This window comes from Vidua chalybeata, chromosome 5, assembly GCF_026979565.1.
Source record: "Vidua chalybeata isolate OUT-0048 chromosome 5, bVidCha1 merged haplotype, whole genome shotgun sequence".
Classification (NCBI taxonomy): Eukaryota; Metazoa; Chordata; class Aves; order Passeriformes; family Viduidae; genus Vidua; species Vidua chalybeata.
Genome location: NC_071534.1, coordinates 31,288,413 through 31,316,240, shown reverse-complemented (window position 1 = coordinate 31,316,240; position 27,828 = coordinate 31,288,413). Strand labels below are relative to the sequence as shown.

Sequence of the window (27,828 nt, the reverse complement as noted above, 5' to 3'; positions counted from 1 at the left end):
CCATCCATCCATCCATCCATCCATCCATCCATCCATCCATCCATCCATCCATCCATCCATCCATCCATCCATCCATCCATCCATCCATCCATCCATCCATCCCCTCCACTGCCGGCCCGGCCGCGGCCGCGGCTGCCCCGCAATGACATCACCGTGCGCTGAGCCCCCGCCCGCCGTGCGTGGGGCTTTTCCGGGGGCCGGGGCTGCCGCGCCTGCCGCTCGCCCGCCCCTTCCCTTCCCTTCCCTTCCCTTCCCTCCCCTCCCCTCCCTTCCCTTCCCTTTCCTTCCCTTCCCTTCCTCCCTCCCCACGTCCATCCCTCCCTCCCTCCCTCCCTCCCTGCCGCCGGAGCGCCCGCGGCCCGCGCACCTCGGCCTCCCCCGCGGCCCGCAGGGAAGAGGATGGCGGAGAGCGAGGCCGAGACCCCCAGCACGCCATGCGAGTTTGAGAGCAAGTACTTTGAGTACAATGGGGTGCGGCTGCCTCCCTTCTGCCGCGGGAAGATGGAGGAGATCGCCAATTTCCCGGTGAGGGACAGCGACGTCTGGATTGTCACCTATCCCAAATCAGGTAGGCGGGCGGGCCGGGGCTGCCGCGGCTGGTGGGGTGGCTCCTCCTCCTCCTTCTCTTCCTCCTCTCCTCTCTCACCGGGCGGCCGAGGCCGGGAGCGGGGGCTAGAGGTGCCCCAGCGGCCCCCGCGGGATGTGGGGCGAGGTCTGAGCCCGTCGTCCCCGGGCGGGTGTGAGCCCGGGGATGGTGCTCTGTATCCAAGGATGGTACCCTGTATCCGGGGATGGGGCCCTGAGGCCGGGCATGGTGCAGTGCCCTGTGTCCAAGGATGGTACCCTGTATCCAGGGATGGTGTTCTGGATCCAGAGATTGTGTCCTGGATCTGTGGATTGTGTCCGAGGATGGTGCCCTGTGGCCAGGTGTGGTGCTCTGCGCCCGGCAGTCCCCGCAGCTCTGCAGAGTTGAGAGCCTCTACCGGGCAAGGAGGGGGTTCGGGGGCCCTGTGGGGGACCCACGGAGGGTGGGTACACGTGGGCGCCCAGCGCTGCCCCGGTGACCCCGCCTCGATGATCCCGAACCGCCGGAGTATGACGGTGCTGCTCCGGGCAAGGGAAATCTCGCTCAGCAAAGATGTCGAATGGGGAAGGGCTGTGGCATCGCTGCGAGTGTCTGCTGTGATGCACAGGTTCGGTGTCTGCTCCACAGCCTTCCCTCCGTGCTGCACTCCCGAGTCGGCTGCCCAGATCCTTTTGGGAGAGCATGTGCTCCAAGTAGGTTCTTGCTGCACTGTCTGAATCACAGAAGAGCCTCCTGTTCACAGTACAAGTGAATGTTTTGTCCAGCAAATGCATCCCTTGGCTGCTGCACACCGTTAGGGTGTCTGCTTGTAATGCCATATTTCTTGATTTTTTTATCCTCTCACTTTCCAAGCAAAAATATTTAAAGAGAATTACCATGGATGTAGTGCTGCCTGCAAAAAGATAGACAATATAGGAGCTTTGTACCCCACCGGATAAAATCAGATAAACTCTTCTGTGAGTGCATTCTTGAGTGACTTTTTCCCTGACAATGAGATGATCCTTTTCTAAGAAATCCAAAATCCACTGGATATAACAGATGTAAATGCCCTTGTAAAACCATGTTTCAGTATTGTAGGTTTCTGACTTACTTCATTGTTTGTTGTGTGAATGGCTAATGCTTTTCAATTTCCTGGTGTGCTGCTTCAAGCACGCACATTTCCATGATATGGCATCTATTATGTTTTTATCATTTCTCAAGCAGTTTCCCAGTTTCAAGCATTTGTCTGTAAATTTTTTTTTGATATTTTGTTACTAACTGCTCTTAAAGACTGGCAAGAGCTTGATAGATAACACATTAGATAAGAAAAAATATGTAGATGGATGGCCCTCAAAATACTAGTATTAGAGTAGACAGCTACATTTAAATTGTTCTTTTAAACTGTCTTCTTCAAGATTTATACAGTGCATGCAACACCAACACACTTAAATTCTTTGTGATTTAAGATTTCAGTTTTGAGAATCTGAGGCAACAATGTTTCTGTGTTAGAATTGCACCCCATTTTCATAGTGGTGTCTTGTTAAATATCCTCAGCCAATCTCAGCCAGCCACAATATCACAGCTGGCAGTAGCTTAGTTTTGATGGCTAGACAGTTGGCTGTGGAAAGCTAGCTTGCATAATCATATTTAATTTGCTGGTTTGTGCATATAGAAACATAATATTAGATCTTTTGGGGCCCCAGTGACAGGGAACTGCCCACTTAGAAATGGACATGCTACAAGAGGGTTTACTGGCAGTCACTGGGAGAAGGAGAAGATGGGTGAGAAATGGGGCACCGAAACTGAAGGTGCAGTATTGTGTGGATGAGTTGGAGGAGCAGCCTTGACATCAAAATAGGGTTTTATTTGCCAGGAAAGAGAATGCTTGGGTGGTGAGTAATCTGATGTCCTTGTTGAGAGAATGAGCAATACTAGCATCTTCAAGCTCTACCTTCCTGTAGCCCAAAGTTTACCAAGACCCTTGGAAGCTTGTTTTGTCAGCTGCTCCTCTGTGGCTTACAGCTTATTTAGGGCTTCAGAGGGGCGCTGGCTAGGGATAGGCATGGCAGCAGAAACTGGGCTTCCGTAGGATGGTTCCCACTGATTTAGCCAAGGTCATGCAGAAAGTCTATAGCAAAGCCAGGAATTAAATCCAGAAGGCCATTACCCAAACTACAACTTCATCTTGCTGCTTCTCAGTAGTGTTGACAAAGATTTTTCTGTTTACTGGACCTAATCAGAATTTTCATGATGTTGCTCTAATGAAAAATGTAGGTTCACAAAACAGATTTCATGCACAAAGTGTAATGATTTGAGGTGAAATGGTTCGGCTTGTTCTGGTAATATTTAGAGGTAGAATACAGCTGGGACCACTTACCTAGTTTCTGTGAATAAATTGTGTTTGAGCAATACTTCAAGAAAGAAAAATGCACCTATGTTGCTAGGTCCAACAGAAAACTTTTTTCTTGTTCCTATGGAAAGCAGCTTTGTTCAGTGTAGCAGCAGCTCTTCATCTGCTCAAATTGTGGAAAATACCCAAAAAAGTCTGTTTGCTGGATGTGTGAGAGGCCAGAGCCTGTGGCTGCAAGCAGAAGGCTCCAGCAGTAGCTCTTGACCATATGGTGGCTTATTTGGCAAAGAAAATCCACAAGTGGCCAGGAGTGCTTCAGCTGTCCCGGGGACTGGTAAAGTGGTCTGGAAGCCATTTGGAAGACACAATACACTGCAGGAATAGCCAATGCAGCTCCAAACATGTGAAATGGAGGTGGTGCTTGGAAATAGTTACAGTTATTGGTAAATTGGGAGTGACCCAGGAAGAAGCTGTTCCAATAATGGTGGAAAATCAAATGTATCAGTGGCCTTACTGGCAGTAATGTAATAAGCCTAATGGAAAGCGACTCTGCTTTAATGTGATTTCCACTGATGGATGGCTGAATAATTATATCCCTTATATCTTTAATTATTCTTAACACCTGTGCCCAATCAATGGTAACAGCTTTTGGGAGCTTCTAGACTATGAGAAACTTTATGCCTAAAACCCAGAGACTCAGATATATGGATGTGTGTCTATGTGCATATAGGAGTACTGTAATTATAGAAAACCTTTTTTATCATGATACATAATTTAAAATCAGGTGTGCTACTGAAGAAATGAAGTCTAAAGTTTCATCTTCCACATAATTTTGTAGTGTAGAGCGGGCAGGCTGAGTGGGACGCACAGATTTGCAGGAGAAAATGTAAACCAGAATGCCGTTCTCTATAGTGTTAAATGATTGGAGCTCACACCACAGATGAGATACAGAGGCACTGTTTATAGGGAGCACTGTGCCTCTGCCACAACTTGAGTGGAACCCTCTCATCCTGTGGATTTCCTGTACCCTACTTGAAAATTAAAACTCTTGTCTGTGAACTTAAGCTACAGAATAAACTTCTCCATGCTATTCCCTCAGTCACCGTGCTGAGAGTCAGGTTAGCTGTTTGCAAACATCAGTGATTTCAGAGGTATTAAATCAGTCTTTAAAGTGTAGTGTTTAGTTCGGGTTCACTCAGTGTTTTATTGTGTCTTACAGTGTCACCCTGACTGGATATGATCTGTCCATGTCCTTACTCAGAAGTGGTGCACAGCAGCTCCCTTCATACCATCTCGTGTGTGTTCTAAATGGATGTGTACTTCGCATTCTTGAGTCAAAACCCACATGTTCATGCCTTTTGCAAAACTGGTAATTTGAGAAAGTGAGCTGTTTACATTAATAATGAAGATCTCTCTCCCATGGTGATAATTTTGCCAAATAAGTTTTTAGAGTTCTGTGTGAAAAAATGTCAATTGTCAAGCAAATATCAGCTTCAAGTCCAGCTGGTTCATGAGAGCTTGGATTTGGTGCCAGACAACAGGTCAAAAGAGCAAGTGTTGCCTATGTCCTTACCTGTCTGGGGGTGTCTTTCTATAGATTCTCAATTTCCCTTGTAGCACTGGATTTTTGTAACTACCCTTTGGCTGCTAGAGAATATGATGGCTCTAGACCTTTGCCTTAATGAAGTGCCAGCAGTGAGTTTGTGGGTCATTCCAAGGACAGCTTTCATGTGCGTGCGTTTACTGAGTTCTCCTCTTTGAAATTCTTTCACATTCACCTCTGCTGTTACGTTAAATGAACCAGGGAAAGTCAGTTTGAGTTGTCCATTTCGTAATTTGAGAGGTTCTGTGTGTACAGGTCATGCCTCTGGCAGTGCATTGTGTGCACGGGCGGTTCTCTGTTCTCCTCCTGTTCTGTGTGTCTCTCCCACTGTGTGCACAGCTCTTTTATCCTCCTATTTCTAGCACCCTGAGTCCAATACTCCCTCGTGCTGGGTCACCAGGATGTGCCAGTCCCTGTCCTGGCTGATGGAGGAGCTCTGTCCTTCCTCTCTCTTACAGTCTCTCTGCATTCTTCCATGGCCCATTTCCCTCATCCCGTAATCCCTGTTATGTTCTTCCCATGCGGGGACTCTGTGTGCCCTGGGGTTTTCTTCTGTTATGGAGAAAGAGTTGTTGGATACATTGACCATTACAGCTATGACAGTGACAACTGTTAAACTGTGGGATATAATATAACCAGGGTACAATATAACCAGCAGTTTCCCTCTTTGATTCCCAAGTAAAAGTAATAGACTTCAGGTCATCAACATCTAAATATTTTTTTATTAGACTTGGCACTCAAAAGTTGCTGCACTTAAGGCAAAGAAAGGCTTGAATCATTGAAGATGTAGACATACGTGCTTTTCCTTTGGATATGAAGTTGGTTTAAGGATTTCTTATCTTTGACCTCTTGTTTCTTCTCCTTCCAATGAGCCTTAGCTGACTGTGGGACCATGTTATAAAATAGATTGGCAAAATCTTGAGTAAAGAAAAAATACGTTACAAAGAAAATGTACCGAGTAAGTATGCCAAAATCTTCCTTTGTTTATCTTGTTCAATCCTACTTTTCATGTTTTCCACAAACTGTAAAAATCTCCTGGCAATGAGGTTATATTTCCAGGTGATATTGGTATTACTGTACTTCACAGGAACAGTCTTATTACTCAATACACAGAATATTATTGCTTGACTAAGTTTCTGTGGCTGCAGATACCCAGATGGGCACAGGTTGAACACTACTGACAGTCAGTCCTGATTTGCACAGTCATAACTGAGAGGAGAATCAGGCTGAAGGGTTGCCCAAGGATGTTCATGAGCCGTGGAGGCTCGTCTGGGAGCTGGCAGAGGAATGGGTGGCAGCTGCGGTGGATTGCAGAGGTTTCCCTCCTAATGGCAGGTCTGAGTGGCCTTTGTAGCAAAGGCTCCTTGGGGGACACAAGCATCCACATGTGTTAAATTAATTGCCTTAATTTCCAATGTTCTCATATGGAACTTCTCCCAGCAGTTTTTTTGGCATTATTTTAAACAACAGCTTTGCAGTTGCAAAAAGAACCAGATTCTGCAGTGCTGGATTTATAGTGCTATAACCTCTGCAGAATTTTGTTGCCTTGGGCTTAAATAATTTTCATTTAGAGAATTAATGCAAATATTACTGGCCCAGAGGCATGCCTCAAGAAATCATGAGGCTGGCTTAAAAATCAAATTTTTACACAAAATACATTTGGGATTCTTTTTCTTTCACCTCTGGTTTTTGAAGCAATATTATGCTCTGTGACATGGAATGATGAGAATCCTCTGTTAATTTCATGAATCTGGATGAACGAGTTGATATCTTTAAAATCAGAATAGAGCATGTAACTTTTTATCTCTGACAGTAACATCACAGTTATTTGGTTTCTTTAAGCAATGTAAAAAGCTCAGCTATTGTTCTGTTTTAATGACAGATGAATGTGCATCAATTCCCATACCAACTGGCCAGAATGAATGGAATTCTTTTTCAAACAGGAAGAAAAGAGCAAACTGCATTGTGTGATAGAGATATGCTTTTTGAGCTGTCTCTTTAGGGCCTGATGGACAGGGTCTATATTTGAATCTTTGATAGAAATCAGATCTATTTGGTTTAATGTTCCTGATTACTCAAATAATCTTCTTTCCACCCCTGAGAAGAGTAAATACTCCACAGCCTAAATTCACTCCATTGAGGACCATTCAGGTGCAGAAAGTGACTTCTGTACATTAATACTTCCGGGAATTAGAGCCACTGGGTTCCTGTGCTTTGAAGGTCCTTCTGAAATGGGTGTATCTTTTTATTCATATATAACTCAAAATACCTTCAGGTATTGACTCACTCTTAAATGCTGCTAGGCAAAGAAATTATAAATAAAACGATCAAAAAAAAAGTAATTGAAGACAATGTTAAGTTTGCCACTGATGCATTCAACTTGATTTCAATGTGAGTAGAATTGAATAGGTCCTTGTATGTCTCAAACTTGAAATAAGAGCAGAGAAAAAAAGATCTGAGGTTAAGGGAAACTCCTTTTTTTATCTAGATAGCAGTGTTTCTCTCATGACCCTTCTATCAAACCAGTGAAGAGATGTTACTAGGGGCAGAACAAATGGTTCAGAAGATGAAGAATTCTCCAGTTATCTAATAGGTTCTGCTGGGTCTTTTGAAATGTAGCATAATTACTTCCCTGCTCTTAAGTAGTACAAAACTCAACTTGCTTTTTTTTTTTTTTTTTTGTAAACAGGCATAGAGAAAAAAAAAAGAAAAAAGGTTTTACCCTGGGTAAAAAGTGTATTCTGAAATCATTATTGATTGTATTAAATGATAATGACCTCAAAGACTAAAGAATTAGAAAATTATGTAGATCAGCCAAACCCACCAGCCAGTCATTCTCATTTCATGTTAATGTTCATTTGTCACAGTAAAGATATTAATGAAGCAAAATGCTTAATTTTTTATTCTTATTATGCAGTCTTATTAAACGAAGGCTTTCTCTTGTTTGGTACAGTAGGGACTCATACACCCATGCTGAAGGGAAGGAACAACCCCCTGTTTTGTCCCAAAAATGCTGCTTTAGAAGTGATGCAAGCTTTGGGACACTAGGCATGCAATGTGACTTTGTGGCTGCAGATTCTGTGACCTGGGATAAATCATATAATCTTCTTGTCTATGTTTTCTATTGGATGTGTTTCTTCTCTACCAGAAGTTTTCATATATAATGGTAAGCCGTTCTCATGGGCAAACAGATGTCACCTACCATATTTATTTTTTTCCTCTCAGGGAGTTGTGCAGAGCCACAAGGTCCCCCCTGAGCCTCCTTTTCTCCAGGCTGAGCCCCCACAGCTCCCTCACCCCCTCCTGGTGCTCCAGCCCCTTCCCCAGCTCCGTTCCATTCTCTGGACACGCTCCAGCCCCTTCTTGTCTTTCTCGTCCTGAGGTTCCCAGAAGTGCCCCAGGATCTGAGGTGTGGCCCCAGCAGTGCCAGCACAGGGACAGTCACTGCCCTGGCCCTGCTGCCACACCATGGCTGGCACAGCCCAGGTGCTCTTGGCCACCTGTTGATGCAAGGCCATGAGAAACACAGCTTAACCATGCAGTTCAAAGCCTATGCACTGCTGGTCAGGATTGCCAAAGCAGCACAGAACAGCTGCAGGCATTGCTGAAGCTGGATTGCTCTTTGCATGCAGAGCTGAAATGCACATTAGTAATGATCAATGTCAGTGCTTATATGGCGTCACCAGTGCTTTCTGTCAGAAAAAGTGCCTTCTCTTCAACCATTTTGCTGCAACACTGTAAACCCTGTTGCCTGAAAGGGAAAAGCCTTGTAACAGTATTAAAATGGTAAGATAAAAAAGCAGGTCTTTATTGGAAGCTTCCAGGTTCCCCCTTGGTTATGAGTACACCCAGCATCAGATTTCCACAATTTTTATAAGTTTCACAAATGATCATATCTAACAAATATTGTCCAATTAGAAGAGCAGTTGGTTAGGTAGTTTTCCCCCAGGTTCTGCCCCATTAGAGTTGGTCTAGGCGATTCTTTACCCTGTTTCTTGTTGTGTCTTCTCAGATTCTGGTTGGAAAACAAAATGTCCTTGAAGGTTCTCTACTTGAAAACCAGTCTCTCAGGAATGTGTTAGAAGATTAGCTTATTACTCTATTAGCTTATTAGCTTATTACTCTAAAATCTAAGAGAAAGGGTAGGAAACATACCAGGAGCTATATAACCATGTATTATCAGTCCACAAATCTATGAATATCTGTCTATCTATGAATATATGAAAAATATAAGCTAAAATCTTTAGGCATCAAACCCATGATGATATTGGTTGGCTGATCCCAAAAGAAAGAAATCCCAAACAGATTTCTTTCCATTTCTGAGTCTGAAGAGCAGCAATGGAAAGGGCTGTAGCTGGCATAAAACTGCAGTCCAGCTCAATGATGGGGGACATAGGTACCTTGAGAAGAATGGTTCTGGTTAGTGCAGCTATAACTTGAGTAAGATTTTGTGTGGGTCAAAATGCTTTACTCCCTGACCTTAGACAAGCAATAGCTGACTGGACAAGTTGTGGTTTTTTTAATGTATAATCGGCACCTGCAGTTGTTTCACATTATATTATTGCTGTGCTGCACTCCTGAAACTTAACCACCTAGTATGTCCAATGCACATTAATGTGTAGGCAGGTTTTGCCTAACAATTTACCTGGAAGAGGTTGAAGCTGAGGCGGAGAATTGCCTTTTGAGTGGTGACAGACATCTTCTGACATTATTTTGTGGGGAGAGGAGTATGTTCACAGCCAAGGGTATGAGATCTACCTGAACACGAGTGCCTGATAGGGGTGCCCTGTTGTTTCCTGAATTCTGATCCTATCTCAGTCAGCAGAGCTCACTGTGAAACTCTGCATTTACCCACAGACCATATTATGATTGTAGAACAGAACACAGAGTGATAGAGTTGTCCTAGAAATCAATGGAGCTAAGGGTAACTGTGCAGCTCTTTTTGATGCAATGAAGTCCTTGAGCGTGATTTTAAAACCCAGTGACTTGTCATCACAGCAAAGTTCTTTCCTGCATTGTTGTCCTTGGTTCAGTGTGTGAAAACAAAGGGAAATTAGGCACAGTGGGAAGACTTTCAGCTGGAGATTGTGAGCTCCTGCTGGGGTAATGTATTATGCAATTTAAGCATGTTTTTTGATGTGGGCTCTAAAAAGATGGGAGAATAGAGCTGCTGGAGGATGCATGGAGGAGGGCAGGCTACAACTGAGGTAACAACTTACTGTGCTGGCCTGGCTTTAGACCTGGTCAGCCTTGAATAGATGTGGAAAGGGGGAGAAGAAATGTCATTCTGTCAGAGCAAGCAGGCTTATCTGTTATTTTTGTGTTCCCGCATGTTGTATGTTATGGCTTTTTGGTTTAGCCTGATAGATGTTGTGCTCTCTTTTACCATAGGAGTGTGTTTGGTTGGTGAGTAGAAACTGGCAGAAAAATTAACCCAAGGATATGGGCAGACATCTGCTTTTAAAGGTGCCTGTGCTACAGCAGGATTGTTAGTGCCCTTAGCCTGCTGTTCATCATTCCTGGTAGAAAAATAACGCACAGAGTATTTTGTGTGGATGCATTCTGGTTTGTCCCACGCAAAATGTGCTACAGGAGTTGATGCCAAAAATAGAAACTCCTTCAGCTGATTTGGCAGATCTAATTTTGGGTGGATTGGAGCAGTTTGTGTGAATTTACTCCATTAGTGTTGACACCTGGTACAAGACAGGATGAGCATCCAGATATGGACATCGCAGCTAAAGCTTCAAGAGAAGAGTAAAACCATTTTCCCTTTGAATATCTGATACCAAGAGATGTCTGTAACCAGCCAGTAGCAGCTGTCTCTGAAGGACCTGTGACAAAATCCAGGACACCTAGATATGATGAAGTCATGGATGTCGAGACAAGCTTGAAGGCACAAATCCTGACTCTTCAATCAGAAGGCAAATTAAGGCAAACTTTTGGCCTGTTGATGTCTTTGACAATAGATCTATGGACCTGACTCAGAGTTCTTAGAGTTGTTAGGATGCTACTTACCCAGCCCTTGCTGCAGAGCACATGAGGGTGTTGTGGATTATTAACAAGGATAGAGAAGAAAGGCTTTTTGCCCCAGCTCTCCTCAGCAAGAGACTTCTGCCAGCAAGAAACAGATGAATCTCTTCTTCAGTGAATCAATCTCTGTGGGTGTGGGTTTGGCTGTGCCACAGATCTCCCAGAGAACATGTCCTGGTGTGTTTTATTTACTAGTGTTACTATAGTTTTAGGATCCAGCATGCTCCAAAGGAGAGGCTTTTCTCCAGGCCGGTGTTTGATGTGGGCACCCTCGCTGTGTGGGAGGGGGGCTGTCCCAGCTGTCAGTGCCAGGTCCCACACACTCTGTGGTCGATGTCCACTTCTCATCCTGTCCTCTGTTGAGTAGTTAGTGTGCTAATGTAAGGGAGAATCACGACTCAGGCCACTTTTTAAAAAAATAGTATTAATGCATTAGCCAAAAATAGCTCTGCTTTGTAACCGGTTCATTAAAGGAGTGCTTTAGGATACTAAAGCAAAATCGGACACAATAGCAATAATTCTGTGGATAATATATGTGTGCAAACAGTTCAGTGACAGCATTTTTACCAAACAGAAAGTAGGTTTTCCTCCTAAATAGAATAGGGTTTTCATAGTGTGCTGTTTATAGCCTCTGGCAAAACATACTCAAAACACAACTCAGAATTAATGGGCCCATGTCTGCAGAATTTAGCCCTTTGGTTTTGGTTTAAAAGCTGGTAGCTGCAAGCAAAAAAAGAAATGGCTTAGGAAGTCTAAAAATCTAATACTGTGCTTACTGAATGGTGCTGGAAATTGTGTATTTAACTTCTTATAAATCCAGTCTTACTTGAGTTTTCCTCTTTACTCTTAGAAGGTCTGAATTCAGGTTCCTTGTATCCCAGACTCCCTTGATGGGTCACTATTGACTATGTGGCACTTAGGCCATATAAGGGGGGCATTAGTCTTAAAGGATGAATATTCAGTCCTTTCTGAAAATTGGGCCCTCTGATAAATATTTAATTGGTCAGTCAAAAAAAATAGTGTGGCAATATAACTTCACAATTTCAGTCTTTATTCTGAATACCCAGTCTCATTTAGGAAAACAGAAGAATTGGAAAATATGGTATCAAGGTATATACATTATTTTTATTTTTAAAACCACAGTTGTTAATGAAAACCTCTATTCATAAGCCAGGTGGAATTTCAATGAGTAGGAGAACTTCAGCATACACTGCAATTGACCAAGGGGAATGAGCTTGCAGGCAATTAAAACAATGGTGTGAGGCTCTGCTCTACAGTACTTGCAGACCAGTCTGGCAGCTTTGGCAGCCCTCATTTTTAATGAGCACTTACATCTACCAATGCTATAAAGAAGTTATGAGTCATAATGGATCTGCTGCACTGGATTAGCCAAAATTTGGTCAAGCACTGGCAGATCAAACAAAGTACAGCTAATTGGGGTTGCTAGATTACTAGCATTAGTATTTCTTTATTTTAATTTTCCATGTGGTTTCCATACAAGGAGCGAATAAAGGGAATATACCAAGGCCTTTGCATCCTTGGGCTGCAGGTTTGTCTTGTCTTAGCTGATAAGAGAGGAGGAACTGAAAGAAATTACCTTAGAAACCACATAGAGAAGTGAAATTTCACCGGAAATCTTGTGGATTTATATCTGCCACTTCCCTTTGAACACATCTATGATATCGGGTGACTTTGCAGGAGTGCCAGTGGCCAGAAAGAGTTAAGAGAAGCCAGAGGACATCTGCTCTAGAGAATATTTCTCCCTTCAACAGTGACTAAATTTGACATTGGCAGACATCTAACACACAGAAAGCAGAAGGAGCAGCTGTGGTGTTTCTAAGTCGTGTCTGTCTCGCTGTGCTGCCTGGTTGCTGCTGCAGCAGCTCCTGAGGAGCAGAGGCAGAGTGGCCCTGGTCTGACTTTGCTCTTGCTGCTGGAGGCATTGGCCATGGAAAGGGCACAAAGGAAGAGTTCCCAGTCACAGGGACTGCTGGGGCGTGGTGGGATTTTTAATGAGTCCTGGTTCCTGTGCTTCATTAGGTAGCCCAGGGAAGCACAGTGCATCCCCACCAGCACGCTCCCATTATGCAGGGTAGAAATCCAGGCTCACAGATAATTTAAAAAGATCTCCTAAAGACACCTGCAGATTCTGGCAGGCAGTAGCTTCTCACAGCTGTTTCCCACCCCTTCTCTTTCCAGATATTGTGTGGTAAACTGGAACACTCTGTTTTCCTGAGGTGTTTTTTGACATAGCAGAGGAGTTTGTCAGGAAGAGCATTTCTCAGGTACTTTGCACTGAAGTTCCTCAGATGCTGACTGCCTGCATTTTAGCTGGAATTGGATAAGTGTTCATGAATTCCATGTCTGTTTTGGCAATAGGACCTTAGAAGTAGCAGGGTGAGCAGCCTTCCTCCTCAATGAAATGCTGCAGATTAAAGAAGAAAGGATAAAATTGCTGGGAACTTATTAATGTGGCATTCGGTGCCTCATGTCCAAAGGCTGGCAGTTAATCCTGTTTTTCAGTGATTGTCCTATTGTCCTATTGTGTACCTTCTGTACCATCCCAAGTGAGATGTGCATGTACCTGTACAGGTGTTCAGAAGCACAGGGATGAAGCAGTGAAGATACTGGGGACACACAACATCCATTGCCTCGGCAGGGTCAGAAATCTAGGGAATACAGAGAGATGCTCTGCACAATTTTATTTTCTTTTTTTTATTTAGCTTACCTCACCTTTTTCTTCTGTCCAACAGGTATCATAGTTTTCCTTTTTCTTAGAAAGTCTCTGTGACATTTAGATCTGGCCAGGTTTTGTGATAGATTGGGATTGCCGGTGTTATTCACATCATCTCCTTTGATAATCTCACTTTCAGGAATTTACTCTACTTTCCATCCATAAAATGATGGTTCTTGCATCACTAAGTCAGCTGGATCAAATGGCAGATTTCTGTATGTGTTACACACAGATGGGGATGCAGCAGAAGACTCACATCCTATCATACCATGGCATTTTAATAAATTCTGCTATCCCAGGTCTAAGCTTGGGCTTTTCATCTTGTGGATAGGCACAGTATCCCACTTTTTTTGGCTTTTCAGCCAGCTGGTGTTCCCAAGGTTGAAGATGTTGCCCTAGCAGCCAGGTCTGAAATTTGGGCTGCCTGTTGCTAGATTAAGTCATCCTTCCTAAACCAAAAGAACATTAAGCTCTGATACATTTAATTTGAGTTAGTTTTAGTCCTAGTAGAGATGTGAGAAAGTCATTACTGTCTAATTATACATATAAAAGCTTTTAGATTTTTTTTTTTTTTTACTTAAGCATGTGATGTTTTAATTTGTTCTTTTAAACAGGAAACCAGGTTAATGATAAATTTTTTATGTGGAGCTTTTGGAATATGTGTGTGTGTGTGGTAAATAATAATTGACTAAGGGTGACAAGTTAAAAAAAAAACACCGTTCCCTCAAAAGTTAATTTCCTAGTTTTCAATTGCATTAAGACTCTGAAATTCCAAAGCACAGTAACTTGAGTGCTAATGTGGGAAAAAATCAGGCTAAAAGAAAAATCAGGGAAAAAACACAGTTACTGACAAAAGAGAAAACTAGCACAAAGTTCATGGCTGAGGGAATTTGAGATCAGTGATCCTACCGCAGGTGTAGGGAGGAGAAATTCCAGCTACTGGATAGTCCCGGCATTTCTCTTTCAGCGTGTCACCGGTTTTGGTAGAAACACTTTTAGATGGAGACTTTTGAGTCTCCATCTAAACTCCCACTTTGGATGGGAAATATGTAATTTCCCACCTCTGCAGTTCTCCATGAATTTGACATAATCAAGCCAAGTCTGGTGCACAGCCACAGGTCTGGGCAGAGCCAGGTAAGGGGTGCTCCCCATGGGGGCTGTGCTCCCTGTCCTCACTTTTAACTTTGTGGACTTTGTGGAGAGTGTGGTTCTGCCTCACCCCTGCAGCCCTTCTGTATTCAGAAGCAATAGAGATGGCAGCTTTCCGCCTGGAGATCAGCTGAGCAATGAAAAAATAGTTTATGTGTATCCCCATAGAGTTATTTCTTTTTCTTTCAGGGAAACAGGGCTGCTATGATAGCATTTCTCTTTGCAGGTGGAATTGGAAATACTGAAATAAATTATGGAGAACCAGGATGTTTCCGGTGAGAATAAATGTTTAATGAGAACAAGGGTTGTGCTCATTCAGAGTCACAAGCACTGATACTAAAGTACTGCTTGAATGTTAATTTTAATGCATAAAATATATGTTTGAACTTAAGAATGCAGAGTGTACAGCCTTGGGGGCAAGTGTGTATTAAGTGTGTGATGGCTGTCTCTGTGGGTGATGATAATATAAAAGCGTATTTTTTTTTTTCTCCTGTCCCAAACCTTTTAAATTTACCCATCAATCAGTAAGGGAACAGTGGAATTTTGAAGTGCTTGCTATCCAAGACAATTCTTGGAGGTGTGGGTTCTTTCACATTATATCCAGGCTGTGTTCACTCCAACCATCGGCTTCATTTAACTGTTTCTGTCTCAGATTAAAAAATAACCAGAATAAAGATACAGTAGATTTTTTTTGTTTGTTTGTTTGGGTTTTTTTTTTGTGTTGGAGCAATATACAGGATTGGTACAAAGGTGCCTGTTTGTGTGTACTGTCTTGTTAGTTAACATGAATTAACTAGTGACTGTTACAAGTGACTTGCAAACGCACAGATTATTTCCAAGTTCAAATGGTCATGATCCCAGAGTTTACAGCTCTTTATTCCAAGCACTGGGATGCAGGAGCAGGCCTGGGCTTTGTAACCAGCTCTGGAACCATTACTTGCTCCTTTAGGCAACACGAGAGAGTGCATAAATCCTGGTCTCATTTCCCTTACTGCTCACAATAAATAATTAATAATGGGTTAAATGATGGGTCTGTGTTTTGCAGTTTCCAGGGTGTCCCACACCCTTGGGACTTTTCGCCTAAACTGTGAGGTCCCTCCCCTGGCTCACTGTGATCTCTCCCCATTCTGTTCCTCCATCTCACCAAGAGCCTTTCTCTTCATAACCCTCTGTCAAATATTTCTGTTCTGAGGGTTCCCTACCTGCCTGAAGGTAAAGTAATTTTGAAATGGTTTTCCTGTCCAAAGGTCTAATTGAAGTACCTACCAATTTTCCAAAGTGCAGTCACTGGCCATGATATCTAATGGCTGCTTTGTAAATGTTCTCAGATTGGGGAGAGATGCATAACTGAGGTTTCTAAAGCTCGTGCCTTACTCACTGTGCATGAATGTGCTTGGGGCTTTATCCACTCCATAACCTGGAGGCATAAATAGAGTCCCAAATCATTGCATAATGGGGGCCTTGCCTGTAATTTAGAATAAAGGTCTCTCAGCACAGCCACTTATGCATTTTGTGAACTTGGATGACCTCTGTTCACCTCATTTTTTAGTTTCTAAAGTGGAAATAGTGTTTTGCCAAGTAACGTTTACAGAGGTAAAACCTTTTGTTAAATGCTTTGCAATTCACCAGATAAGTGATTTGGAGACAGAAGTGTATTTAAATTGTTACTGAAGAAAAAAATCTCAGGTCTTTTGCATGAAAGATCTGCATGTATTTAAAATAAAACCAAGACAGCTGCCACACTACATTAAAACAGTAGTAATAGACTTAGCTCACAGCAGACTGTTGAGGACAAAAGTTGCCATTATTTCCCTGTTTAGGTGTCCCTTCATATGGCTGTGTTTAGATAAGAACTGTAATACAGTCTGTTCTCTCTCATTGTTTGGTTTGTGCAGGCACAGGCTTGCTGCAGGAAGTGGTGTATCTAGTGAGTCAGGGAGCTGATCCAGATGAGATTGGACTAATGAATATAGATGAGCAACTTCCAGTCCTAGAGTACCCTCAGCCCGGTCTGGACATCATCAAGGTACAATTTATTGCAAAGAAAGTCTTCCAGCATTTGGGTGTCTTTATTCTCAATTCCATGTTTATCGCTTCATTTCATCCTGTGTCCTTCATGTCAGTGGACTTGTCCAGAATGTTGCAATGATTCAAAGTGTTAATAGGTTATTTTAAATGGCATTTATTAAGCTTCACTGTGTTCTGTTTAATACTTTAAATGTGTCTCCATGTTCTAAATATCATGGCAGTGGGTTTTCTGAATCAAGGTTCCAGGCCTCTTTTGCCTACGTAAATAAGAGCTGGCCAAATGAGGCAAATTTGCTTTGATTCCTTCCCTGAAATTGTGAAAAAGTAACCAAAAATGCAGATATCCATGTATCTGTATTCCCACTGCTCCGAATTTACACATCTCAATCTTTAGATCCACAGATCCTGGCTCTCTACAGACACTGTAGGATGTAGTTTGAGGGATCTAGAATATCCTGCATGAAATTTCACACTATTAAGAGTCCCTTGAAGTCCAGCTGCAAGGCACATGAGTGTGATCTTGTCCTTGCTGCAACCACTTCTGACAGAGGCACGTCTTGGAATTATTAGGAAAACTATACAGGGCCATCCTGTAACAGCTGCAGTGCTGCTTGGGCTGAGCAAGCTGAGGCTGGCAGGGATAGAATTAAGCTGCTTGTGGTCAATGACAACTGCAGCCTCAGCCTACTTTAGGCTGAGAGTATTTAGAGGTCAGAGATTGCTCTTCTTTTTCATCTGTGATGCCTAATCCAGCGAGACCTCAGTGCTACCCTGCTGCAAAAAAGTGGTGGCAGTAGTAAGAAGTTTAGTTTGAGATTATACATGTGCTAGAAGCTTGATTCAATATGGATTTATTCCATTTTTAATAGCAGAGCATGATTCGTGTCATGAGACAATTTTGTATCAAATTACAGAAAAAATATTGTTTAAAAGATGTTCACGCACTCATAAACCTTTGGGCCTAATTCTGAGGATAAAATAAAATGCAAGGTTAAATTTGGAAGAAGTTAGGGGTCATATTTTCAGAACTTCTAGTATTTTTCAAGGTGTTTTAGTGGAGGCATCACTGGAAATAAAGTGAGTTTGATATTAAGAACCTTCAATGGTGATATTTTCTTTCTGATAAGGTCCTGCAAATGGACCTACTTTGAAAACAAAAGGGATTACACCCCAATATGACAAAATCCCCAACACATTATCCAACCTTTTGATATTTAAAAACCAGATGTAACCCCCCTGACCTGATTTTGAGTCCCAGACTCCTGTTAATTTTAGGAAGCGAATTTGTGAACAGAAGTCAGTGTAGTAGAGGGCCTCAAGTGTGACGGTTCAGGCCAGCTCAGAATGTGCCCTGAAGTAGTGCTCAATAGGAAACAATTCTCTGCTTTATTTTAGGAGCTGACGTCCCCTCGCCTCATCAAAAGCCACCTGCCCTACCGGTTTTTGCCTTCGGACCTCCACAACGGCAACTCAAAGGTGAAAATGAGCTCGTGTTTGTTTTAACTCTGCTGGCAGCAGTTGTGTGAGTACTTTGGGATGAGGAAAAAGCTTTCAACAAGATGATTTTCCCCCCATCACAGGTAATATACATGGCTCGAAACCCCAAAGACCTGGTGGTGTCTTATTACCAGTTCCACCGCTCCCTAAGGACCATGAGCTACAGAGGAACGTTCCAGGAGTTCTGCAGAAGGTTTATGAATGACAAGTGTAAGGAGCTGTTCTCTCTGCACACATTTATTTTCATCTCTGCATTCCTTCTGCAAGTACAGAAGTGAACTGGATAAAGGTGCATTTGTTTTGCATATACAGCAAGGAGGTTGCTGCGGATAGTGCTGTGGGGATTGAGATTTGTCCATGCAAACTATGAGCTGTGCTTTTTGTAAATATTTGCCTTACAGTATTTGACCCCCTGGGTACAGCAGTTTTCCACCTGAAGCAGAGCAAAACTCTGGTGTACTCTTCTGAAATTCAGTTTGCAAGCTGCCAGGTAACTCCTAAAAAGGGGTGAATACTCCCAGCATCATTTGATTTCAGTTATGCCTCACTATCAGCTACTTCTCAGGAGTATTTCTGGTCCTCAGGTTTGGGGTTATTTTCCTGGTAATTCCTTTAATATTTAAATTTCAGCCAAAAACTCAAGGTTCATACCTTGGAAATTAACACAAAATTCTCCAGTTTGCATGGGCCTTATCTAGAGTGCACCAGTTAGCTCAAGTGAGACCCCATGAGAAGGCAGCTGCAGGCTGTTGCTGCCTGAAAAATGCAGCTCTGTGAGGAGACTGCAATAACCAAGGGATTGCCACACTCTCTAGCTAAACAAGACAAAAACTCCTCCTGGCTTTTATTTCTCTGCAATATCTCCTCTGATACCTTAATGTGACACTAAGAATTCACCAGGTACCTTGAGCTCTGAGAGCAGGATCTTCTCTAGATCCAGAGCAGCAAACCTGGAATTTAGGGGAGCTGATCCTGAAGGAGATGTGTAATACCAAAGGGAAGAAAAAAGTAAAGCCTACCAATGGAGGTTATTTAACAGGCCTTAAAAAACCTTTGCTGCTCCTTATCTTGCAAGCTTGAGCAGGATTAATGCTCTCCTCCCATTCCAGCCCACCTTCAGTTTTCCATTTGCATTCCCTGGGAATGGAATGTTTGCCTGTAGCTCCTGATCAGGAACTTCTAGACCAGAGACATAAGAAAGACACATTAGAAGGTCTTCTAAGATAGAAAGGTTGGGCACTCTTTTCCATGTAAGTATCCCAAGAGTTACTTGTCTCTTTATCTTGTAGCAGCCGCATGTTCCGTGCTGCTGTAAATATTTGCCTTACAGTATTATTTGCCATATTTGCCATTATTACAGTATTTTTTGCCATAACTGTACAAATGGGAGGTTTGTAATGCACAGGAAATTTAGCATTCAGCTGCATGTTTACATCTCAACAGAATCCTGGCAACTTGAACGTGTCCAATGGACAAAGAAATCAGTTTCATAGGAAAACAATTTTATTCAACTGATCAATTTTCAATTTTCATAAAGGCACTGAGGTTCCATTTTTGTTATTCCCATTCCATAAGAAATGGATGCATGAAGGTAATACGTCAGTGTTCCAGTTACCAGAATGAAACAATTCTTTTTCAAAGAGAAAAGGTGGCTTCAAAATACAAACCTAAGAAGTTTGTTTTATAATTTTTCTATAGCTGCTTTACCAAAAAGATAAAATTGACCAAGAAAAAATTAGGGAAGAATTGAGAAACTCCTTATTTGCCTAACTCCTACCTTGATTATGTGAAGCACTTTGTGACAATTTGTCACTGGTAACAGAGAAAAATGCAGAATGCATTGCTCGTGGGCTTGTCTTCTAATACTGGCAACAAAAGAGATTCTTGAGGTTGTAAATACCAAGTACCAGTGGCTGAACCTCTGGTAGAGACACATAGATTGACTGAAATCAGTGCAAACGTGGACTTAATCAGAAAACTGGAAAACAAATCAGTAAAGTTTTGGGGGCAGGGTTAGGTCTCCCATTACATGGGTCAAAATGAGACACTGCTCTCCTGGGGCTATGAATCACTCCAGTTATTTCATTTTTCTTTTTTTTTTTTTTTTTCCTTTTTGAATACAGCTTAATAACCAAAGTGTTCATTTTCCTCATGCAATCATAATGTTTTTGCAGTAGGATATGGTTCGTGGTTTGAACATGTGCAAGAGTTTTGGGAACACCACATGGATGCCAATGTACTTTTTCTCAAGTATGAAGATATGCATAAGGTAGGTTAGATGTAGCAAAATGGTGTTTTTATCACATCTAGCACCCTAGTTTTTAAAATACATAAAGCACAAAATTACATTCTTATGTCCATATTTTGGCTCCCTAATGCCTGATACCATTTTTAAAGCACTGGCTTTAAAAATTCAGTAGCTTCTATGGACTTTAGGCATTTTCATATCCATATTAATTTACTGGGGAGTCTGCCTGCATGTATAGGCACTGAACTACTTGCACAGAAGGTAGTGATGTGAAACTGTTCGGTACTTGCTACACTCAGCCCTGGGCATTCATTTAAAAGAAATGTCTTGCTCTATGTGCTGTATCAATTAGGAAAAAAAAATATATAATCACTATTTTGTCCTTTGTATTTGTCATTTATTGGAATTATTTGGTTGTTCTTACTGGTTTCTGTGAAACAAATCTGAAAACAATGAAGGTATGATCATGTAGCGTAAGGTAGATATAATTATTGAGTCCTTACAGTATGCTGGCTAATAAATCCACTTAAATCAGAAATCTAGTGGAACTACTACATATTTCTTATTGCAGTAATATCTTTTTGACAACTAATGAAAATACTTCAGAATGTTTATTAGACTGGAAAACTAATGCAAACATAGGAAAAACCCAGCTCCTGTTTCCAAAGTTGTAAGAAGAGGAAATCAGGACAAGACTCAATAAAGCTGGGTAAATGATAATTTCAGCTTTACTGAGCTTTCTGATAGAGTGGCATTCTACAAGAAGGTGTAATACAATCAGAGTAAATAAAGTTTAGTGTAAATCATTTAAATTCCATGGTTTTGAGTAATTAATGTATTCCTAGCTATGGTCACCAGCTGGTGGTATCACAGCATCCTTCTGCTTCCTAATAAATATTACTATTTTGTCCTTGCAACTCATACTGAGGAACCCTGGAATTCTGGAGATGTGAATTAACGGTGTTCTCAGAGGCCAATTCCCCAGATCCTTCCCATCTACATGAATGCAGTCCCAGAAGCTGGTAAAGGAAGAAAGGCTCTCCTAACATTTTTAGTCATTTATTTGACTAAGGTCAAAATCAAAGTAACTTTTAAATCCTCTGAAATGCACTAGTGTTCCAAAGGGATCAGTTAAGAGTGGGGTGTTCCCTGAAGTGGGAAGCATCACAACTACTTTTCAGTTGTTCCCTGTTCCAGCATCTGAAGGTTACATGGCCATGCTTTCTGCCAGCCTATCTTACTCTAATTACTCAGAATGTGTTTCTTTTCAGCAAATTGGAATGGGACAAAACTTCAAGGCAATGGTATTTCTACAACTTCTGCACTTGTATTTTTCACACTCAGCGGGATATAACTTACTTTGCAATATTTAAGCTCAATAAAAATGTGATTTTAATTATTGTGAAATAACCCAGGTTTTAAATGCTGTCTTGCAGGACCTAGCGACAATGGTTGAGCAGCTGGTGAGGTTCTTAGGAGTTTCTTATGACAAAGCACAGTTGGAATCTATGGTGGAGCACTGCCATCAACTCATTGATCAGTGCTGTAATGCAGAGGCTCTTCCTGTTGGCAGGGGTATGTTTAAAACCCACAGCAAAACTCTTCTTGGAGAAGTTGCAAGTAACCCCTAGGGTGTGTTAGATGTTGTTAAAATATTATTGCCATGTAAAGGATGGGAGGGAGCTGACTGTTGGTGCAATTTGATGGCTGGGTTGTTTTGCAATCAGATTCGGTAGAAGTGACTGAAAATTATGGAAGAATCCAAGATGAACAGGGTAATATCAGACCACTCCATCAGAGAGTCTTTGTCTCACTTCGATGGATTCAGCTCTTTGTGCTGAGAACTCTGCGCTGCTCCTTCTGACCTCTGATATGCCAAAGCCCACACCATGTCACACAGTTTATCCTGGCCTGAGCCCTGGGGTTTAAGTAGATTAGGTTTTCTAGAATAGCAGATATTTCTCATATGGAAGGCATAAAATGACAAGGAACCAAAGCTTCCCTTATAAGCTTTTTATTTTCATTTCCTACCTCAGCTGTTTAAAATGTGTTTATCTTCCAGATGTTTATTCTGGTGAGATTCTTTCTCTAGGAGCCTGACGGTGCCATGTGATCTGTTGATACATCTGTCCTTTGATAAGAAAGTTGCCTTTGAGAAGCATAAGAGTGAACTTAGGCTCCCTCAAATTATTTTCTGTGGGCTGCTCTACATCACTTTTAAAAATGAAGGAACCAGGTCAAGATGGTCAGTTCCTATGTTGCCCCTACTTATGTCTTACCCAAACATAAAATCACTTCATACACTAATTTAATCCAGTTCTATTTGGACCTTTGCCTTGTTTTCCACCAAGGCACTGGTGGTAGCACTTTATGATACAGCATCACACATGAAGCACATGTTTATCATGACCACAAAGTTTCTCAGAGGAATCGATTTGCAGGTTGTTGTCCCTTACTCAGGGATTATGACAGGAATACTTTGGTCTTACATTTCTGTCTGTAGGAGCCCTTTCCATATTACCACTTTCAGCCAGCCTTCATGTGATCTTCAAATTATACCAGGTGCAATTTTTATAATTATTTTCAAATCTCTGATGAAAATGCCAAATATTACCAATCCCTCTTGACTATTAATTCTGTATTAGCTGGTTATTTATTCAATTATCACATGTTTGGTTGGGACATCCCAAAGTCCTTGGATAAAGCACTCATGTGGATGCAAGGCTTTGCAAACAGCAGGATTGTGTTCTCCTTGTTGGCCCTCACATAGTCTCTTATTTTTACTGTCTACAAGTGTTTCATAAATAAGCCTTCATGTTGTAATAGAGAAGGAAGGGAGCTACAGCAGTTAATGTGATACTTTGTCATTTGTTCACTGTGTGCTTTTTAGTATAAATATCCTTATTTTGAATTTCTTTTTTTTTGTTGTCTTTGGCTTTTACAATATTTTGTTACCCCAGAATGTAGCTTCATTAGCAGTGCTTTGTTCCTTCTCTGTTTGTTTCTGTGACAAAGAATGGTGGCAATGACATGACAGCTGATTGTAATTACTTTCAAATATTTTAATTTGTCATTAGTTGCATTTAATTTATTATTTTGCTTTATTTTAGTTCTTCATATTTTTTTTTCTTTTAGCACATTGATCTTTACTCTGAAGATAACCCTGAACTGCTGTGAAAGCAGAACAATGATTAGATATGTTACTTGTATTTGACTCTTATCACATCATAATTTATGCAGTTGCATGATTCAAATCATAAACCAGGTGGGTGACTTTTTGACAAACTATCAATTGATATGGTAAAAAAGAAAATAATGGTTACAAATAATCCACTGTGTATGTATGTCATTTGTAAAACTTGTCATTTGTCCATATGTGTTTTTAGGGAGACTCAGAAATAAAAGGATTTTTTTTTTTTTTTTACTGAGCAGAGGAAGAAAATATTCATTATTGAATGGTAAATACAGGATTTTGTGTTTTCATGCTGTATTTTTTGCTGTTATAGTTGCCAGAGCATGATTTAAGTTAGTATCAGATGTTATGATTGTAAGCATTAATTTATTTTTTAAAAAATATATGAGAAATTTGGTGAAAACAATAAATGGCATTTTCAGTGTCAGGTTATTTTGGTCTTTGGATCCTGAAAAGAACCAGCACCCTTTCATACTTTCAGGAATTATAAAAAAGCCCTGATTTCATAAAATGGCCCTTTACACACATGCTATGCCATAAGATTAATAAGTAATATGTAGATGTTTCAGACAGTTTTGTCTTTGGTCTCAATTACAAAGTTTCTGCATAAAAGCAATGGTAATTGAATTAAATGGGTATTCTTCTTATGCATCAAATGCATAATTAAGCTCCCTGCAAGTAGCTTTGTTCTTGCAGTTATGATTAAACTCTGGTAGCACAGTCTCAATTCTCCTTTCATTTCTTCCAGTTGAACAAGTCTGGATTTTGTCTTTATCTCCAGCATAAATGAGAAGAGAATTGGGCCTCTCAGTCTGGTTATTCCATGGGGCTTATTCAGCCACAAGTAACCCTGGCTGACATTGAATTAAATATATTTTGGGCTGTATTGAAACACTTGTTAAGGGGGCTGCTGCCTTTGGCTGGTAGGTTCAGCAGGGTCACCAGATTATGTTATGTTATTGGTTGGGTTCCATAGATTAATTCATATGAGGAAGATGTTCAGTGTCCCTATTGCATCCCCCAAATCTTCCTATTCCTCGTGTTCAAAATTAAAATGTCAGTGGCACTGAGTGCCATTGAGTACATTGCACTTGTTCTCTTTCAGAGATGGAAACTCGTATTTAACAAACAAATCTCTCCATGTTGAGAAATGGAAATTCATCTGTTGGACTTATCTCTAGACACAAAATAATAGAAATTAGCAATGAAAATATTACACTCCAATAGTCAGTTTTATGCCCCACATTCTCTGTACCTTTTGGATAGTTATCTAAGCAGCAGGTGCTGGAGGCACGGTGATTTTGAAATGTGTTGTTAGCTGTTGGAATTACTAAACAGCCACAGCTTGCACTGAAAGAAGAAATCCACATTTAAGTGAACAGCCAACCCAAAATCTGTGTTTATTTTTGGTTAAGTCCAGAGTAAAGTCCCAGACAAATCTGTATTCCTCCTGTGTAACACTGGGCTGGTGCAGCTGAAGACGTGTTTTATTTAAAGGCATTGCAAGGGTAGTGCCAGAGTAACTGGGTGAGACAATGAACAGCTTTAGGTCTCATTAAGCTTTCAGAGAAAGCCCAGACTGATCAGAATCTCGCAGCTGATACTTGGTGCCCAGCACAATTAGACTGTAGGTATTTGGTATTCTGTTACATCCACTCTCTGACTTGTGTTCTTTCTCTGTGTTTCAGGACGAGTTGGGCTATGGAAAGACATCTTCACTGTTTCAATGAATGAGAAATTTGATTTAGTTTATAAACAGAAGATGGGAAAATGTGACCTCACATTTGATTTTTATTTATAAAAAATGCATGCATATGATATCCAGATATAGCTAGAAGTTCTTTATGCATTCATTTATTACCTGCTGGACAAGCTACTGTAGCTATTATGTGTAATAAGATTTAAAGAAAGAAAAACAATCTAAGTAAACCATATCAGATGCAATTATCTTTGATCCCAAACAGCTGTTTATTTTCTAGCATTAAAGTCCTTTGTCCACAGCAAGAACTTCCCAGACAAAACTAGAACATTCAGCTGTTGTGGAATGTATTATATATGTATAAGGTATGTATCATATATGCAACTAGAATGTACACCTTTTCAGCCCTACATTGATTATTTATTGTGTTTTACAAAAGCTTGTCACTAGAACCTAAATAAACATCCGTAAACCAAATAAAAATTTATTTCTGAGGGAAACGAGTAACAGGCCAAAACAGTATGTTAGAATGATCTCAGGGGTTAATCGTCACATTTATTTTTATAGCAGGTATAACCAAGTATAAATAAATCCCATTCCAAAATAGGAACTTATCCAAGTGGGGTTCACATTAGGTTCTGCACACCCTTATCTGTGTGATTTGAGCAGGTTCTGTGCACTGGCACACTCTGGGAGACCGGGCTTGTTCTGGTTTACAGCTGTGATTGTCAGCCTGATCCCAAATCCCACCATGCCTTTATGGACACAGCTCAGAGCTGGCTTCCTGATAGAGGCAGTTCAGCTCCTTGCCCAGGGACGGCAGATCTTAGAAGATTCTTAAGCCTTCAGCTCTAGGTCACTCCCTCAAAATGGGCCTTAAAAGCCCGGAATCTGGTGCAGGGACTTTGCTGAAGAACCAGTCGCCAACCTATGTCACTTTGCTGTGTGAATTTCTCCCTTTAGGGACAGCCCCAGAAGTTAAGGTGCTGGAAAAGCTCCAGTTCCACCAAAAGTTGAGGGCATTTAGCTCTGTTTATGGGTTGTTCTCCTGGACTCCAGCAGACCTAAGGGGAAGATCTGTGCCAGTGTAAAGCAGGCAAAGGGAACTGCAGCACCCGAGGAAGAGAGTTGATGGCTATGCCAGCAGGTGGGAGTATTGCACAAATATCCATGCACAATAAGTTCCAGGAATTGTTAGCCATGACTGATCTGGATTATAATCAGGATTCAAGTTTATTTATCTTATCTTTTTTTGGTCTCTACGCAAACAGCCTGAAGCAGGCTACTATCACTACAGGACTCTCCCAAATTATTTTATTCTTCCATTATGTAATGACATCTATGCTTTTTAGGTTCCCAGCTGCAGGAGGCCCATTTTTTCTAGTCAAATGTTCAGGCTCACCAAAAACTGTGAGGAAGGACTAGTTTTTAGTGTTTCAGTTCTGTTGGGAAACTGTCAGTTCAGCACTGGCAAGTGGTGTAGCATGATGTGGCTTGACAGCACTTTTCCTTGTATATTTGTGAGTGAAAATGCTTTCAGTGAAATTTTATTTCTATTTTTATATTTTTAGTACTGTATGAATATTAAGCACTACACATTATACTTCTGTGTTTGCTTGCTTACTGAATAAAAGATGTGTTCTGTGCATTGTGGCTGCTCATTTTCTACACCTCCCACTCAGGCCAGGTGGTCTTTGCAGACAAACTACAACAAACTGCAGGAACATGGGAGAAGGAGAATTTCCTCTTGCTACAGAGGAAGCCAAAATTCCCCCACAGTTTCTGCAGATTAGAGTCAGAAGAAAATTTCATTAGCACAAAAAAATCTACTTAAATCACTTAATCCTGAGGATGTACGAGCAATACAACCTAACATTTCTAACATTTCTGAAGGCACCAGGGAATCCTGCTCTGGTTCCCAGAGCTGCTTTCCTTTGCTGCAGCCAATGCCCAAAAACCAGGAATGTCCCACAACCACATTTCTAACAGCCAGGTCCATCCATATGCCATTGCCTGTGCAGAGGGGGCACCAGCTGCCAGGCCACGTAACCTGTGCTGAAATTCTACCTTTGGATCGCTGGTACTTGAAAGCATTTGAGTTTTTCTATAAAAATCCAGTGGTAGAAAGCTCCTTCCTCTTTTTGACAGGTTGAACTTTCAGGACGCAGCCCAATGTTACCAAGACTCTGCACAAACACAGACACCCCTTGGCCCAAATTGTCTGTGGAGAGAATGCCTCATGGTACCAAAGCACTGCAAATGAAGAACAAAAATACCAGAAAACCAAGAGAATTTATTTTTTTCTCCCCTCAACATTCCAATTTGGTGAGCTGCTTCTGCCGAGGGAGCTGCTGCAAAGTTTGTGCCATCCAGATTTGTCAGAGTCCTGAAGGTTCAAGTGTTTATTGCATCGAAGTTGGGCAGGACAGAGCAAAGAGAAGAAAGCTGAGGAATAGCTAGTAAAGGTTCTCAGCACTTTTGTATAAGCTCACAATACAACATGGCATCCATATTCCTGGCAATAATTATAAAGGTGTATAGGCTTGAGTCACCATTATAATAGACCATCTAGTCTTGCCTGGGCTATAAATAACACCACTTAGTAGCTACCAGCAAAGGTTTAAAGAGAGGATTAAGGAACCACTTCTGCTGCTTCAGTCAAAAAAAAAAAAAAAAAAAAAAGCTTAAACAGAAAATCAACTGAATCAAATAATATTAAAAAAAATCACAAA

The 27,828-nt window shown here is 41.4% G+C and overlaps 1 protein-coding gene across 2 annotated transcripts; it reads left to right on the top strand.

Annotated features, from left to right (window-relative positions):
- Window positions 1-266: 266 nt before the first annotated feature.
- SULT4A1 (sulfotransferase family 4A member 1) lies at window positions 267-26,742 on the top strand. 2 transcript variants are annotated; one of them, XR_008431221.1, is made up of 8 exons: window positions 267-568; window positions 16,327-16,457; window positions 17,855-17,935; window positions 18,040-18,166; window positions 20,131-20,225; window positions 21,641-21,779; window positions 23,340-23,469; window positions 25,086-25,172. XR_008431221.1 is itself a non-coding variant. In XM_053944155.1 (7 exons), the coding sequence occupies exons 1-7, from the start codon at window positions 400-402 to the stop codon at window positions 25,196-25,198; spliced, it is 855 nt and encodes a 284-aa protein (XP_053800130.1). In that variant the 5' UTR covers window positions 267-399; the 3' UTR covers window positions 25,199-26,742. The 2 variants fall into 2 exon arrangements, 1 of the variants encoding a protein (XP_053800130.1); XM_053944155.1 differs by lacking the exon at window positions 23,340-23,469 and having other exon boundaries at window positions 25,086-26,742.
- Window positions 26,743-27,828: the final 1,086 nt, after the last annotated feature.

Bases quoted from the DNA above. Each gene is read 5' to 3' on its own strand.
- SULT4A1 (XM_053944155.1), top strand. From the start codon at position 400: ATGGCGGAGAGCGAGGCCGAGACCCCCAGCACGCCATGCGAGTTTGAG. The intron at 16,458-17,854 runs GTACAATTTATT...GCTTTATTTTAG, and splicing joins CCGGTCTGGACATCATCAAG to GAGCTGACGTCCCCTCGCCT. The intron at 20,226-21,640 runs GTAGGTTAGATG...GCTGTCTTGCAG, and splicing joins AGTATGAAGATATGCATAAG to GACCTAGCGACAATGGTTGA.